This window comes from Rhipicephalus sanguineus, chromosome 6 (genome assembly GCF_013339695.2).
Source record: "Rhipicephalus sanguineus isolate Rsan-2018 chromosome 6, BIME_Rsan_1.4, whole genome shotgun sequence".
Classification (NCBI taxonomy): Eukaryota; Metazoa; Arthropoda; class Arachnida; order Ixodida; family Ixodidae; genus Rhipicephalus; species Rhipicephalus sanguineus.
Genome location: NC_051181.1, coordinates 103,685,887 through 103,702,813, shown reverse-complemented (window position 1 = coordinate 103,702,813; position 16,927 = coordinate 103,685,887). Strand labels below are relative to the sequence as shown.

Genomic DNA, 16,927 nt, shown 5'->3' with positions numbered 1-16,927 from the left:
ACGACCCGCGACGCTCCAGGTCGTATTTCCTTTCGCGGAAAGTGTCACATTAGACGGTGCTTAAGTACAAAGCAAGTTCAAGACATGTGACAGAGCTATACGCCACGAACGTCACGTCCATCTGTGTCCTGTGTCATGCATGTGCCGTGTATGCAAGAACTTTCGGTATTTCATCAAGATGTTTAATCAGACGCCCCTTGACTTAAGCGCCTTGTAACGCGATGGCCTTAAAGAGCTCGTTCCGCAGAAATTCCGAAGTCGGCGTCGGGGCTCTGTGGTAGATTACTGCCACCTAGAATGCCTGCATTAGGTTGCAGGCCCATGTACTTAGATTTAGGTGCACGTTAAAAAACCGCAGGTGGTCAAAATTTCCCCAGCCCTACACTACGGCGTCCTTCATAGTCACATCGTGGTTTTGGAACGTTAAATCCAATCAATTATTGTTATGGATTAGGTTCCGGCTAGAACTTTGATTTCTATTCTTTGAAACATCGAGATTTCAAGCTCACGGACGACGCCAACAACACCACATTTGCTCTTTAACGCTATTGCACTGAAATATTATTTTACGTAGCCGTGGCACCAGCCAGGAAATTGTTGTATATGTACTTCGGTCCGGTCTCATTACGGACAAGTGTACCTTTGTACGTTTTTCAATGCCTAGTTTGCTATCATGTTAACAAACAGGCAGTCACGTTTTCCTGTTGACTATTACTCCCTAAAACATTCCCTAAATATCGAAGGCATGTATACGTGAATTTACGCAAATAGTTTAACTATATGCGCGCAGTGCAGTCATGCGTATATGCACACGCTGGTGCTAGGCTCTAATAAGCCTGGTAACGCACCTGGTTAGGGTTCGGATGGTTGGAGTTCCAGTCAGAGGTGAGGTTCTTGTTCCCATTGTACTTGGTGAACGGCGCGTGCTGCACGGATGGCCTGATACGGTACAGCCAACTGCAAGTACAAGTAATAATCATTAACTGGTGGAATTGCACTTCCATGCACTGGCTCTCATATATACACGTTGAGCACGAAGTTGTGGGTGCAATTCCCGACCATGCCGCCGTGTCACGACAGAAGGGGAATGCGAAAGCGCTCTTGTAGTGGGGAGCCATGTGCTATAATCTGCACAATACATGCATGTCGTAAAATCGATATGCCACAAATTATATTTCGGACCATTCTCACCACTTGGCGCCATACAAAAACGGGCAGAGTGAAAAGATAGGTCATCCAGTCGGTTGTTTTGCCGTTTAGTCCAATCAATCAGTGAATCACTCAACTAGCAAATAGATTAGGAAAGCAGGCACGTCGTGATGAATTGATTAATAACGACTTGCCTTTAGCAGCCCGTGACCAATATTTCCCTCCATAACAGTGCGCAAACAAACTGTTAGAGGAAATAATTATTATTATTATTATTATTATTATTATTATTATTATTATTATTATTATTATGTGCTCACTGCCGACGAAATCATATCCACGGTACCTTGTCCTGCCCTGAACCAAACCGAAACACTAATTTTTGGATTCTGCATAAAATGACCATGCAGAAAGCATAGACCCTTTGACGTACCCGCCTGCCCCTGCCAACACTCAACGTTATAGTCCTTATAATCCTTACTTACTTGACCACGATGTTTTTCGGAGCTCACAGTCATCGTTTTCCTACGAGCTTTGGGCTGTTTTACCTCAGTGTCGTACAATGTACATGTCATTTTATCCTTTATTTTTCGGCCTCCCTTGCGCATTCCTGTATGCGATAATATTTATGAGTGGTCTTCGACATATCTCGCGTTATGTTGTTGCATTTATCGCTGTTGTCCTCACTTTTTCTTTGTACATATTTTGCTCTTAGCTCGTATTTTTTCCTGCAGACTGTCTATATTGTATACTGTTCGTTATTAGTAACCTTTTCGCGAGCGCCAGCATGAAAACCATCACGGTTGTTCCTGGGCACGTTAAATAATTGATTGATTGATTGATTGATTGATTGATTGATTGATTGATTGATTGATTGATTGATTGATTGATTGATTGATTGATTGATTGATTGATTGATTATGAAGCACCAAGCGTGTTTAAGCACTCCAGTTCATTAAAGACATCATTTCTGCAAAAGTGCATGAGTGCTTTTTGTGCGTTGCATAATGACCCTTCTCTGTGACATCTTTGCCGTAGTACAAGAATGCCGTGCGGTGAAACATGCATGTTGCACATGTATTGCGGTGAAGCATAGTAAAAAGGAAATGAACGCACAGTTACGGGGCCGAGTATACGTGCTCCTTATCTATGCACGTGCTCGCCGGCCGCCATCGATCCCAGTACAAGCACTGAGACTTTAGTAAGTGTATTGGCAGGCCTTCAAAGCTGGTTTTTACGGGAATAACTCCAGCCTTTGTTTTGCCTACCTTGCGTGTGTCTTGTGCATGAGATCGCGATCAATTTCATAACGTTTGCGTGCATTAAACATAAACGCGCGCATGCGCCGTACCTGGTCGCAGTACAAAAACTGAAACATCTGATAAATGCACTCGCAAGCTTTTCAGCGGGCGCGCATAAGGTTGGCAAAATAAGGGCTTAAACCGGCGCAAGACACCAGCCCACTGGCAGGTCTTGCTTAAATCGACACAGACACCTAAATGCACTGGCAGGCATTTTAAATGCCTGCCAGTGCATTTATTAAACGATGTGGCCAGCGACTTTCCGTGCGCGCTAGCGTAATTACGCAGCGGTACTGGGTCCCCTGACCTTCTTGCTATGTTTCACTGCATAAAAAAAAGATACTTCACCGCAATACAACTTGTAAGTTACATCGTTCAGCAACACTGCTTAGTGGTGAAACCTCTTACGGAGAGCCCATCATTACGCAATGCCTGCAAGACTGTGATGTGGCAAGGGTCTTATATACGTTGCATAATAGTCGAATCGTTGGAATAAGCTTCGCCCCAATACAACAAGGTCATGAGGTGAAACACACTTGATACTGCGGAGAAGCGTGCAAGTAAACAAGCCTGAGGTTAAAGCCACAGCGCAAACACACAAGACGCCCCACGAAGAAAAGACACGGTACTTGTGTCGTGTATTTTGTGTGTTTGCGCTGTAAACTTGTGTGTTTGTGCTGTAACTTTTTCCTTCTTGACTCACCAGATGAAGTCACCACCTTAACATAGTTCCTTTTAAATCATCCATGCATTGCTTTGAGTTTTCCTTTTTTTTTCCTCATACTATCGACATTTGGAATAGTCTTGAGGGCTCCCTGAGCCCTCAAGATGACATTGTTGAGCGACTGCCAAATTACGTTCACTGATGAGCAGTGTATACTTTCCTGATATAGTTCTCTTTTTTTTAATGTATATACTCTTTTTTATATTGTAGTTTTAGTGTATGTACGTAATCATTCCTGCAATATCTTGCTACACAAGATGGCAGTATATGTAAATAAATAAAATAAATAAAACCTTAATCACAGGAATATGTATCAACTAGACCCGAATGAAGTTTTATTGAAGCAAACAGCTAGTGCAGCATTCCGAAGAAATGCGGTGTATAGGCCTAGTTGCGTTCTTGGCTGTTCTATTATGTACACGCCGCGACAGCTTAGTGCCTGCTATGTAAGGCTGCAGAAACAGTGGCTACGGATTCCGTTCCCATCATGGCGGCAACATTTTCGATCGGCACGAACTGCAACCGTAAGGGTGGGTACCTAGATTCACGTGCGCGATAAAGTACACCAGGTGGTCAAAAGTAATCCAAAGTCTCTCAATACGGCATGTTTCATAATCGTATCTTGACACGCAGAACTTCTGAACTTGTTTTTGTTTTATCTGTAGCGTGACTCGCACTGAAATTCGGGTTTGCGCGGAAGCCCGTCCTGTCGGAAAAATTCACGGCGGGAAATAGCGAGCGCCCGACCAATTCTTGAAATAAACAAAAAAAAATACGATTCAGCCCGACTACGTACGGAGGCCCTGTGCATATCATCATCATCATCATCAGCCTGTCTACGCCCACTGCAGGGCAAAGGCCTCTCCCATGTTCCGCCAATCAACTCGGTCCTGTGCTTTCTGCTGCCACGTTATACCTGCAAACTTCTTAATCTCATCTACCCACATAATTTTTTGTCTCCCCCTCACGCGTTTGCCATCTCTTGGAATCCAGTCAGTTACCCTTAATGACCACCGGTTATCCTGCCGACGTGCTACGTGGCCGGCCCATATCCATTTCTTCTTCTTAATTTCAACTATGATATCCTTAACCCCCGTTGCATATAAAGCTCGTTAATTCGACCCTCGTTAATCCGGAAAATCGGATAATTCGGACGTGTTCCCTGGTCCAGGCCAGAAATATGCATTGTTTATTGGCATCAAACTCTCACTAATTCGGTCAAATTTGGCCGCAACCCGGTCAATGCGGACAATCCTCGGAGCGCGCCGTGCGTGAAGCGCCACAAACGTGCGATACGAAAGAACGAAAACGACGTTCGTAGACAACTGAAACGAGACGGCGCTATCCTCATCGATCGGCTGAACACCATAAAAAAGCGGATGCGTCGGCACACACCGTATGTCAAGTGGAACACTTAGCAGCTGCACTATTCTGCAGCGTATGTTGCGTGGTACTGTGGGTTCACGCAAGTACTCTCCTCTCTCACCCATTGAGAATAACAAGGCCTGCGGTACACATGCATCCACCTCCCTCAACACTCTTTCACGTATGGTTTCAGTCTCACGAAAGCCAGTTGCTGCACATCCCATCCTGAGCACAGCTGCGTTGTCATGGGCGTCGCACGCATCTGTATCTTTTTCTCTCTTTCTTTTACTTTTTCTTGCACAGCATACTGCATAACTGGAGCCAACTTACTGTGAAACCGCCAAGTGCATACCCGTCACGAATCATCTCGTTGCAAACTCTCACGCTGTGCTTCTTAAGGCATCTTAAACGAAAAAATAAAGTAGGTTTTGTTGCAGGTAACCTTCGAAAACCGGTAAAGTCGGGCTCTTTACTTATGTATTGTAATAATAATAGTAATTGTCGGGGTTTTACGTCCCATAAAGACGATATGATTATGAGGGACGCCGTATTTGGAGGGCTTCGGAAAATTTCACCATCTGGTACTCTTTACCGTGCACCTCAATCTAAGTACAGGGGCCTCATGCATTTCGTCTCCATCAAAATTCGACCGCCACGGCCGGGATTCGATCCCGCGACCTTCGGGTCAGCAGTCGAGCACTACCACTAGACCACTAGCTGTGGCGCGTGGTTATGTATTTTAAGAATTGGCATGCATTAAAAACGCGAAATGTTCCCATCCAGAATTAACAGCACTGCACGGAACTCAACTGGTGCCTGATTAAGGGGACGCTTATGGAGAGAGAAATTCATTTCTACGGGTTCTTGTGCTCGTGCGATCACAGTTTTCCACGATAAGTCCAACATCTATACGGTAGATGTTCGATCGCAGTCGCTTGCACTGCGATTTATTGACAAATCATTACGAGGCAAAGCTCTACGGGATAACGGGAGATGGCAGTGAGACCAACACCACGATAAGAGGGCTTACCGTGCAATTCCTTTTTCGCAAGCGTACGCCTGATTTCTGGCTGCCGAGTTCGTATGCCGGCGCGTGAGAGATCACGGAGGCCACTTCTGATCTGATGCAGCAATATCCCATTACATATATATATATATATATATATATATATATATATATATATATATATATATATATATATATATATATATATATATATATATATATATATATATATAATGACGCAGCACATCACCACCTCACACCCTCAACAGAAATGACATGAGTGCCCTTGGGACTGCGAACCCCCACAACCACGCACGACATGCGCCAGAAAAATATCTCGCGTAGGAGGACACAGGTTCCCTTTGCGCAAGCAAACCCCATAACTACATATTAGTCACAAAGGGCCACATACGCTCAGGTAGTCTTCGGGTACGATAAGCGCCATCCACTGAAGTTTGTCTACGTAGCACTTTCCAGAGCTATCAGCCTCGACGGCGTATACCTCACCAACGCAAAATGTGATTTCAGGTTCCGACATGTCGCCGGCTCTACCGACAGACAGTCTGTCGACGACATGACCCGGCTATAGCAAACAGGCCTCTAGACATTGCCTTGGACCGGGCTACCACCTTCATTCGGTGCCACAACCACAACAATCACCTCACGCACGCCGCTCTCAACGTACACTCTGTGCACGCGCACGTGCACGACCTCGAAAAAGACGCTCTGCTCACAGAAACTTCCGTGTTAGCGCTTTCTGAAACCTGGAGCGATGAGCCCACTGCAATCACGGGATTCCAATGTGTCGTCCACAGCAAGCAGGTGCGGCGGCGTGGGCACATATAAGAACACGACGATGCGCAACTTCAACGTAGGCCGCATCCCGCTTCACCGGCCGCCAGACACCGAACACACACAGACAAGGAGCAGAATCGGCGATATCTGTTGTGCACGTCAATCACAATAACAAAGACATTGCGCTCGCCGCCATCTACCTGAGAATTGTCAAGAACCTCTTCCACACATGACCACAAGTTCGTGAAACGTGCGTGCGCTCTTCATCACAAGAGACAAGTATAAGCACTGCCTATCGGCTTACTGTGTCTGGTGTTGGCAATACCTATGTTGCTGCATGTTGGCATCGTTACGCAACTACGAACAACTGGTTATATAACACATGCGCGACTCTTCAACATATGTGTGTGCGTATACCATTTGCGCCTGCCTTTAGCGTCATTTCGTAGCGTCTCGGTCAATGTAAAAAATTACGCCACAGTCCCTTTCCCGCCGCATGCTTCGCATTACATCTATTCCCACGGTACGTTGAATGTGTCGAACTCTTTTTTTTTCACTCATAGAAGGCATGACAGCACTGTGGCAACACAATAATTTGGAACTGGAAGCCATTGCCTCGAATATCATAAAGATTACTAAACGAGAGCTTCGGTTAACGCAACGGCTGATGAAACGACGGCATCTCAAGACTAACGCGGGTACAGAAAGGACAGCCGCTTTCGTCATATTTGTAGAGGACTGATAGCTACTCAACTCCAGCATTACTACCAGCCTTATGGAGGCTCACATTGATACCCACTTCTACTCACAGATACTTCAACACACTAGCGTTCATACGCCAGCTCAATATTTATTGATCAGAGGCGTGCCTTGACCCCTCCACCCCCCCCCCCCCGCAAAAATTTTTCAAAGCAAGTTTTTGATAAAAATATCTCGTGTGAGTCACACCTTTTACTAAAAATGTCCTTACTAGCTTGCAATTATTCATAACTCGTTTGTGAAGGTATGAGATCAAAATAGCATCGTAGAGTACCGATTATGCGAGATATTCGCGTTTAAGTGCGTTGACATCCTGAACAAAAGGTGTATGTACGCTAACGGACTTATGAGTCGACTCACTCAGACTCAGATCGAGTCGTGAGTCTGAGTCTGAGTCAGTAATATTTAGCTGACTTTGAGTCCGAGTGATTCCGGTTGAGGAAAATTTTGGTGAGTGTGAGTCCGAGTGAGCCCTAAGGGCAAAATATATTCCATGACTGAGCCTTAGTGAGCTCCACATTTTTTGCCAACCTATGAGAGGACCACAAGCGCATTCATTCCTTCCAGATTGATAGAGACATGCTTGTGGCGCCGATACCGAGAATGATGTCTTTTCGCCTGAAACTTGGTAAAGCAACACAGCACTGCCGACTTGGCGAGCTTATGCGCAAGATTCCATGAATCACGGTATAAAACATCCGTTTCGAAACCCGTGCGGGTTCCTAAACATCGATTAAACAGTTTTCTTTTCTTTTGCTCCTGATTTTAGCGAGCGCTCAGTTTTTTCTACGACGTTCGCTCCTCGCCAGACGATATTTCGTGGAACTAATGACTATACTACTTCGCATGAGGAATGAGCAAGAAAACTAAAGGCGTTGCAACACGATGTATGGTGTGCGGCATGCTTGTTTGGCTTAGTTCTAAATTTAGGTTGTGGTGCCTTATTAGCATGTTCATATTTCCTAGCAATACTTACAGAATTCTGAGACAGCATAAAGAATAACTTCGTAAACGAACAATAACGAAATTTAAACCAACGAGTAAAAAATTGTGAGCGATTCAGATTATACTGTGCGTTCAGCGATGGAAGAGCTGTATGCGGCCGACCCTTCTTTACTACAAGTAAGATTTAGGTGCACGATAAAGAACCCCAGGCGGTCGAAATTTCCGGAGCCCTCTACTACGGCGTCCCTTATATTCATATCGTGATTTTGGGACGTTAAACCGGTTAAACCCCAACAATTATTATAATCACGTACTCTACTACAGGGAGTACGGCTACAGCGGAATACACCGACGCATTGCGAATGGAGCCAAGTTACAACGCGATCTACAGATGTAAGGCACTTTTAAAAGCCAGCGTGCATGGTCTGGTGCAATCTGCAAATCCTATCAGCGTGTCTAGTTAACATCACGCGGAATCACCAACTAAATACTACTGGCCAAAATATTTCTTTCACTACTTATTACCGCTTAAGCTAACAGCTCCGAATGTAAGCCAAATACGTCGTCATAAACTATCATCCATCAAAAAAATCGCCAGGCCTGCGCAGAACACGCAGCACAGTCACAGCGAAATATGGAAGAGCGGCCTTTCCGGAGCCCGGTGTACACACTACGCCAAAAGCCACCGCAACTTTCATGAAGTAGGGAAGCACCCACTATGCCATTATTCGTCATTCTGCGGATAAGCGAGGTACCCGCTACCCATCTGTAAGTCATTATGTGCACTTTGTTGTGCTGTGACTGATGACGCTTTCGCTGAAAATATAAACGCCTCAAAACACCGTCACTGTCACCAATGCCATGGCCGGGAGCACAGAGTAGCAGCTTATAAATGGCTAGGTAGGTTGTGGGTGGAAGCAACAGCCGCCACCAGTGATATCTGTCGCCCAGGTTGACGCCTTCGCTTCATCTTGAAAAGCGACGTCGGAACCTTACCAGCTGTCAGAGGCGCTAATGCTTTGTTGATTATGATAGTCAGAAGAGTGGATGACGTTTCTAGATTTTTTTTCTCATTTCATTTTTTTCTTATTTCGCGCGATAGTGGTTACGGACACCGGCGGCGCCGCACAACTACCCCACTGCCGTAGTGATCTGATAACAGCTTTCACTGTAAAAAAACAAACAAATAAATAAAATGCAGCTGCATTACCGTGAAACCTGCGGAACTGCGTATACGCACTTCCGGTAAGTTGTAAATGTGATGACAAAATGTTAGTCTATTGAGGTGATCTGTGGGGACTAACAGTTTGGCCGGTGAGGACTAAATGCTAGTCCATTGAGGTGATCTGTAGGGACTAACTGTTAGACACGGTGCCGTTAGTCCTTAAAGGGATTAATGGTTGTGGCAGCCCCATCAGTTCCCAAAGGGACGAACTGCACACCGTTTTAACACCCTTTTGCCTTAGAGTGTAGCGCGGGCACCCAGCAATTCCCGCTCGTATAGTTCCCGCTGCTCCGTTTACCAAACCGCCGATGACGTCACTGTTTGAGGTGAGCATGTAGGGTTTCCCCGGCGCAAGTAAAATCTTGTTAAGGAGATTTGCAAACTCGGTGTGCGACATGCGCGCTACTTTTTGCTGCGCTTTATCCACTTCGTGCTTGTTACGGCAGTTGAAATACGTGTCGTCTGCAGCGAGTCCCGTCAGGTTGTTTTCATTTTCAGATGTAGCAACGAAGTGCCGGAGAAGCGCCGGTGGGAGGAGCAATCGCGCGCGTGGCGAGGCGGTGGCGCGATCTCTTGCGTGGCCCGGGTGTCCGCCGCATGTTTCCGAATCGTTTTACAGCGAAAGCTCTTATCACAACGGCAGTGGAGCAGTTGTCCGCCGCCGCCATCGCTGGTGTCCGTAACCACTATCGCGTGAAATAAAAGAAAACGAGAAAAAAATTTTAGGACCGTCGGTCACTCTTATTGACAATCATCAGCAACAAAGCATGGGCACCTCTAACAGCAGGTAAGGTTCCATGCCTTTGACCTCGCTTTCCAATATCAAGCGACGTCAACCTGGGCGACAGATACCACATGTGGTGCGTGTTATTCTTTGCTTCCACCCACCACCTACCTAGCCATTGGTAAGCAGTCACTCTGTGCTCTCGGCCATGGCTCTGGTGAGAGTGATGGTGTTTGAGGCCCTTATATATGTAATAGCGAAAGCTGTTATGAGATCACAACAGCCAATTTTGGCGCCGTAGTTGTACGCTGCCGCCGCCGCGGCCGCCGGTGTCCGTAACCGCCCTCGCGCGAAATAAGAAAAAAAAATTGCACCATCTCCCGCCTAAAGGGACCATGAGGCGATGCGAAGCCGGAGCACTTGCACGATCGCGTTCCGTTGGCGTTCGTTGGGCATGCTACCGACCTCGCGTCGTAGAAATGCGAAGAGGAACACTACGCGCGTCGTGTCTTCCCTCTAGCCTAGCTGTTAATTCTCACTGGGAGTGCGGGGAACGCCGGAACGCCGTCGACAGGCGCGCGAGAGAAAGGCAGCGTAGCAGAGGAGAGAGAGGGGGAGGGGACGCGCATGCGCTGGCCCTCATCGCTGCGCTGCTCAGGAGAGAATTTCGGCATGTCGAGCCGGCATTTCAGAGGAGCCAACTGAGGCAAGCGCTGGACTGAACGCGCGCAGCCCTCTACCACTTGAAGGAAAGGAGACTAGAGGGGGAGAGTAACGCATGCTCCGTGAGAGCAGAAGCAAGAACGCAGGAGAAGCGCAAGCAGCTGCTGGTGGAGAAGTGGAGAGAGTTACGCGCAGCTATTGGATAGAGGGAAGGAGGATGAGTCGCGCATGCGCAGTGTGAGTGCGGACTACGCCGCGTGCGGATTACCACGCCGCGTTACGTACCCCGAGCAAGAGATACTTCGCATCTAAAATGAGGTGAGAAAAAAATTTTCGAGGTCGAGTAATACCTAGAAAAGAATTCGGCAGATCCCACACTTTGTGAGAATTGGTTTCATGCGAAGCAGTCAGCGAGTAGTTCTATGCTGCATTTTTTTTTGCTTGGAGTCAAGGGTTACGAGGTGGATCGACGTGTTTTAGTAAGTGTAGTAGTTGTGTGCACATCGTGGGCTTACCAGGCACGCCGACAACACTGGCGTTTAAAGGGTAACTTCTGGTCTGACGTAATGTCAGCACTCACGGTAGAGCACGTACGTCAGTATTATCGAAACGAAGTGCACTTTATGGCGCGATGATGTGAATATCGTACGTAACTTTCGTTGGAGTATTCACCCGGGGTCAAGCGACGCTTGAATATAGCTTGCTGAATAATAGGAATGCAAATGTAATTTTTATTAGACTGCTTTAAAAGCGAAGCCAACACTGGAACCACAGACGTTAACCTGACATGACGCCTGCATCGTACGGGTACATATGTAGTGCTTATTGGTTTGTTATAAAATTAGATAGCCAGAACCACAACCACAATTTGCATTGCACCGACATAACGCTTGCATAGTGTGTTTTTCTAAAGCAGTTTCCAGACCTGGCATGGCTCTGTGGTAGAATACCTCACTGCCACGCAGAATGCTTGGGTTCCATTCCTGCTGAGATCCTGATTTTTATTCCTTGCATTCGTCGGGTCAGAGCTGCAGGTGTCGGTTTTTACCAATGTGTGTTGTCGCCGTTTCTTTGGTAGATATAAACTTTCAAACACCTGTGGCGCATACCCGTATACCACTGCCCATGGTAAACGGGTATGTGCCACACGTGTCTGGAGGAAAGGGTTTGACGACGTACGCGACAGGATTTTCACGTCATTCATGTCACAACCAGACAGTCATAGTCGTCAAGTCCTCTTACCCTCCCACGCTAATTTTGGTCTATACACCAAGTTAAGGAGGCAATCACGAGAGCACCCAGACGTAGGCGGATAGATAGATAGATAGATAGATAGATAGATAGATAGATAGATAGATAGATAGATAGATAGATAGATAGATAGATAGATAGATAGATAGATAGATAGATAGATAGATAGACAGACAGACAGACAGATAGACAGACAGACAGACAGACAGACAGACAGACAGACAGACAGACAGACAGACAGATAGATAGATAGATAGATAGATAGATAGATAGATAGATAGATAGATAGATAGATAGATAGATAGATAGATAGATAGATAGATAGATAGATAGATAGATAGATAGATAGATAGATAGATAGATAGATAGATAGATAGATAGATAGATAGATAGATAGATAGATAGATAGATAGATAGATAGATAGATAGATAGATAGATAGATAGATAGATAGATAGATAGATAGATAGATAGATAGATAGATAGATAGATAGAAACGCTCAAAGCGCCAAAGGTTCGCTAAGAAATGCTTCGCATTTAAAGCACGGGACATTTATGCTACCCCAGCAAGTCCGAGTTACTCCTTTATAGACCGATCAGGCGAGGTCCCAAGCCCAGGGGATGGAAGCCACTCGCTGATGTCGATATCAGGCTAACCCCACATGACGGAAACCTCATAGTCGAGTCCATACGCGTGTGGGGCATGCTTGTCGAACCCAATGGATCCAATAGGTTTACGTTGGATAGGATGACCAAGAAAACGGAAATGGCTATCAGACTCATCAGTAGGGTGTCTAACAGAAGAGGAGGCTTCAAAGAAGACAATTCGTTCAGGCTTTTTCGTGCCTTCCTAATGAGCCAAATCATCTACGTAGCGACCATGCACAACTAGCACAACTTCGAGAAAACGAAGGTGAACGTCCTCATTCGGAAAAGCATCAAAAAAGGTGCTCGGTATTCCCGTGACTGCTAGTACAGAACACCTCTATCAATTAGGCGCGCGCAATACGCTGGACAAAATCATCGAAGCACAGGAATCAGCACAGCTGGCTCGACTATCCTGCTCTTTGGCAGGGAGAATAATCTTAGGGATTTTGGGTCTCAATCCAGTGTCGGCAGAAGAGAGAAGTCATCGAATCACCGACGAGCAAAGGGAAAATATCCTTGTTGCGCCGATCCCTCTCATTGTGCACCCGGAGCACAATGAGGGAAGACGTAGAGCGAGTGCGATCCTGGCGAGACCAAGGATGATCCCCGCTCGGTTTGTAGATGCGGCGCAATATGGACGCTCATCTCACTATGCTGTAGTCGTAATAGATAACAGGGGTCACATCATCTCGTCGACCTCCGTGACTGGGACCACCTCTTCTAAGGCTGAGCAGGTCACTGTTGCTTTGGCACTCTTCGATGACAATAAAACGCAAATCTACTCGGATTCTAGATCGGCGGTCACGGCGTTTGCATAGGGCTTCATAGCGAAAGAGGCCCATCATGTTCTTAAGAACAGGACCATAACTATGTACACGATCACTTTGTTCCCGGCACACTTAGGCCAAAATTTGGACTCGCTCACCAACCTCAACGACATCGCCCACTCCCAAGCACGCGTATACACTAACTATCCGCGTGGGACCTGAAGCCTTGTCTCAGTTCGAGGTCCAAGAGTTGCGAGACACTGTGTTCACTTTTAATGAATTCACTAAACACCTCTACCTGGAAAGGAGAGTATTTCCCGCACCACACAAAAAGCTCACGTGACGGCAGGCTATGACCCTTAGGATGCTCCAGACGAATTTAAATCCTAATCTCGCTTTCATGCGTTGCCTATTTCCAGGCGACTTTAGTGCACAGGACCCTCGCTGCTGGGGGACATGCAATCTCGAGAACATGTTCTGGCCGTGCCCATCGTTACGTGGGCACAAGGACCTCACAGAAAAAAAAATTGAGCTCGGCCCTCAAGCGCTTGGAGTGCCAACATAAACTTTGGGCTGTCCAGACAGCCTGCGATGCGGCGGTTAGTCTAGGTCTAACTGTCCCCACGTGAGAGCGCCGCGCGGTGTCGGCCTAAGAGGTGGTAACTTCTCGGGATGCTTTCAATAAGGTTCTTCGTACAGTACCGTAGGAACGAATGGGATATGAACCCGGGCCCGCTGCGTGGCATATCGAGCCACAGAGCCACGCTGGTTTGAAACTCCCTCGCAAAAGTGCTCTATACAGGCGTCATGTCGGGCAAGCAATCGTGTTAACATACGCAATATAGCGTCGTAGAAGATTAAAATAAAAACGAGGCGTCACACAATGCGAATTGCGCAACGAGTGACTGGATCGTTGTTTGCTTCCAACCCATCACAAAAGAATCAGCCATAATTCTTCATCGTCATCAGCCACAACACAAAATGCACATAATGCCTTACAGATGCGCAGCGGGTACCACGCTTCACCGCAGAATGACGAATAATGGCATAGTGGGTGCTTCCCTACTTCATGAAAGTAACGATGATTTATGACGTAATGGGTACCTTGCATGTGTACTTGTATGAGTTGCCCCAAAAGAGTCTAGAAAGGCTCTAGAAAGGACGCTCTTCCAGCTTTCGCTGTGACTGTGCTGCGTGTTCCGCGCAGGCTTGGCGATTTTTAAATGCGAAGCGAACCTTTTTAGCGAACCTTTGGCACTTTGAGCGTATCTATCTATCTATCTATCTATCTATCTATCTATCTATCTATCTATCTATCTATCTATCTATCTATCTATCTATCTATCTATCTATCTATCTATCTATCTATCTATCTATCTATCTATCTATCTATCTATCTATCTATCTATCTATCTATCTATCTATCTATCTATCTATCTATCTATCTATCTATCTATCTATCTATCTATCTATCTATCTATCTATCTATCTATCTATCTATCTATCTATCTATCTATCTATCTAGCCGCCTACGTCTTGGTGCTCTCATGATCACCTCTTTAACTTGGTGTAGACCAAAATTGGCATGGGAGGGTAAGAAGATTTGATGAATATGACTGTCGGGTCATGACATGAATAACGCGAAAATCCTGTCGCGTACGTCGTTACACCCTTTCCTCCAGACACGTGTGGCACATACCCGTTTGCCACTGGCCGCGGTGTACGGGTATGCGCCACAGTTGATTGAGTTTATATCTACCCAGGAATGGCGAGAACTCTTGGCGTTTATTGCTTTTTTTGCAAAATCTAATTTTGCAAGAAAGCAATAAACACTACATGATACTCCTACGATACAGGAGTCATATCAGATTAACGTCTGTGGTTCCGGTGTTGGCTCCGCTTTTATAGCAGTCCAATAAACAATACATTTCTATTCCTATGATTCAGCAAGCTATATTGAAGCACTGCTCGACCCCGGAGGAATGCATTAACGAAAGTTACGTATGATATTCACACCATCGCACCGTAAAGTGCACTTAGTCCGCCAGAGCGGCGCAATGTCCTCTTCATTTCTTACGAGGCTGGGCGATGGCCACATGCTGACCGAGGATGATGCCAGATTGACTGACAGCCGCTCTGTAGACTAGGCTACGTAGGCCACATATGCCCAGGTAGTCTACGAATACAAGCGCTATCCACTGATGTTGGTCTACGTAGCACTATCCAGGCCTACAAGCCTCGACGGCCTATACCTCACCAACGCGAAGGATCACTTCAGGTTCCGACATGTCGCCGGCTGTATCGACACAATTTGTCGATGAAATGACCGAGGCATCCACGATTTCCAACAGCAGCACTATACCCCTCGTCACCGCGATCACGACCGGATGCAATAACAAGTCATGACCAGCTGTTGGTGCTCCCTGACCACGGTGATGATGGCCTTGTTCAAGAACTGTCAGGAACCTTTCCACACATGCACACAGGTTCGTGAAACGTGCGTACGTTCTCCGTCATAAGGACAAGCATTACATATCAGCTTACTGCCTCTGGTTTTGGTAATGCCCACGTTGCCGTTGGCAGCGTTACCCAACTATAAACAACTGGTTATATAATACATATGCGGCTCTTCAACGTATATGTATGCGTGTAAAATTTATACGAATCTACAGCGTCACTTTGTAACGTTTCGCTCCGTAAAAAAAATTACGCCACAGTCACCTTCCCGCCGCATGCTTCGCATAACATCGACTCTCACGGCACGTGGGATCTGCCGAATTTTTTTTAGTGATCTTAAGTTAATTATTGGGATTACTTCTTGGTTATTTCTGTCAATTATATTATTTTAGATCTTGTTCTTTAATTTTAACCCGATTTTGAGCATCTTATTTTGAGCGTGAACACGCCACATGAGATCTACGGATGAGCGACAAGCCGGGCCCCTAAAGGTGCTACGCACTTATAACCAAGTAGACCATCATTCCCACTCGTGTTCTTTTTCGAGAAGGGTGCGGGCGTCACTTTCCTCGCTTACGTGAACCAGCCTCGAGCGGGTCGAGTCGGAAGTCGATTCGACCAGTATCAGCGGGACCGCATTACCGTATATTTAGAGGTGCGTCTTGCCAAGCGGATTACGGCAAGGCGAGTCAACCCATATACTGGCAGGCGAGTTTTCGGAACCCTCCTCGGCGCTCGCTCAGTCCACTTCACGGCAGTGTTTACGCGAACCGTATCGCCGATTTTATAACGGCAAAAACCGACCCGAAACCACTTTATCGGGTTCGCGTAGACGGAGCTAGCGATCGAATCTCACCTTCTCTTGTTGGTTTCCCTGGGAGCCGTGAAGGCCGTTCCCGACAGCTGCTCAGCGTAGAGGCCGTAAGGACACACTTGTGGGTTGTTCTGCAGAGTAAAGAGATGGGACGCTCTGTTATAGTTGAAGGGTACATAAACGAAAATAATGCTGGTTTCGCGTTCCCAACCTACAGTTAAGCTTTAAAGGTCGACGCTACGATGGACTTCCCAATATTCATTACACAACGACCGCTGTTATATATACACTCGACGCCTTGTTTTCTACTTGTACATTGCTACAGTAATCGATCG

At 46.4% G+C, this 16,927-nt stretch overlaps 1 protein-coding gene across 1 annotated transcript in view; it reads right to left on the bottom strand.

The window, feature by feature from the left end:
- The window catches only part of LOC119396073 (homogentisate 1,2-dioxygenase), a 46,921-nt gene that overhangs the window by 19,903 nt on the left and 10,091 nt on the right, over nt 1-16,927 (bottom strand). The window contains exons 3-4 of the mRNA XM_037663150.2: nt 16,635-16,723; nt 849-957 (exon numbers count right to left, since the gene is read on the bottom strand). Of these exons, the coding sequence (XP_037519078.1) occupies nt 849-957; nt 16,635-16,723 (198 nt within the window). The remainder of the gene's footprint in view (nt 1-848; nt 958-16,634; nt 16,724-16,927) is intronic.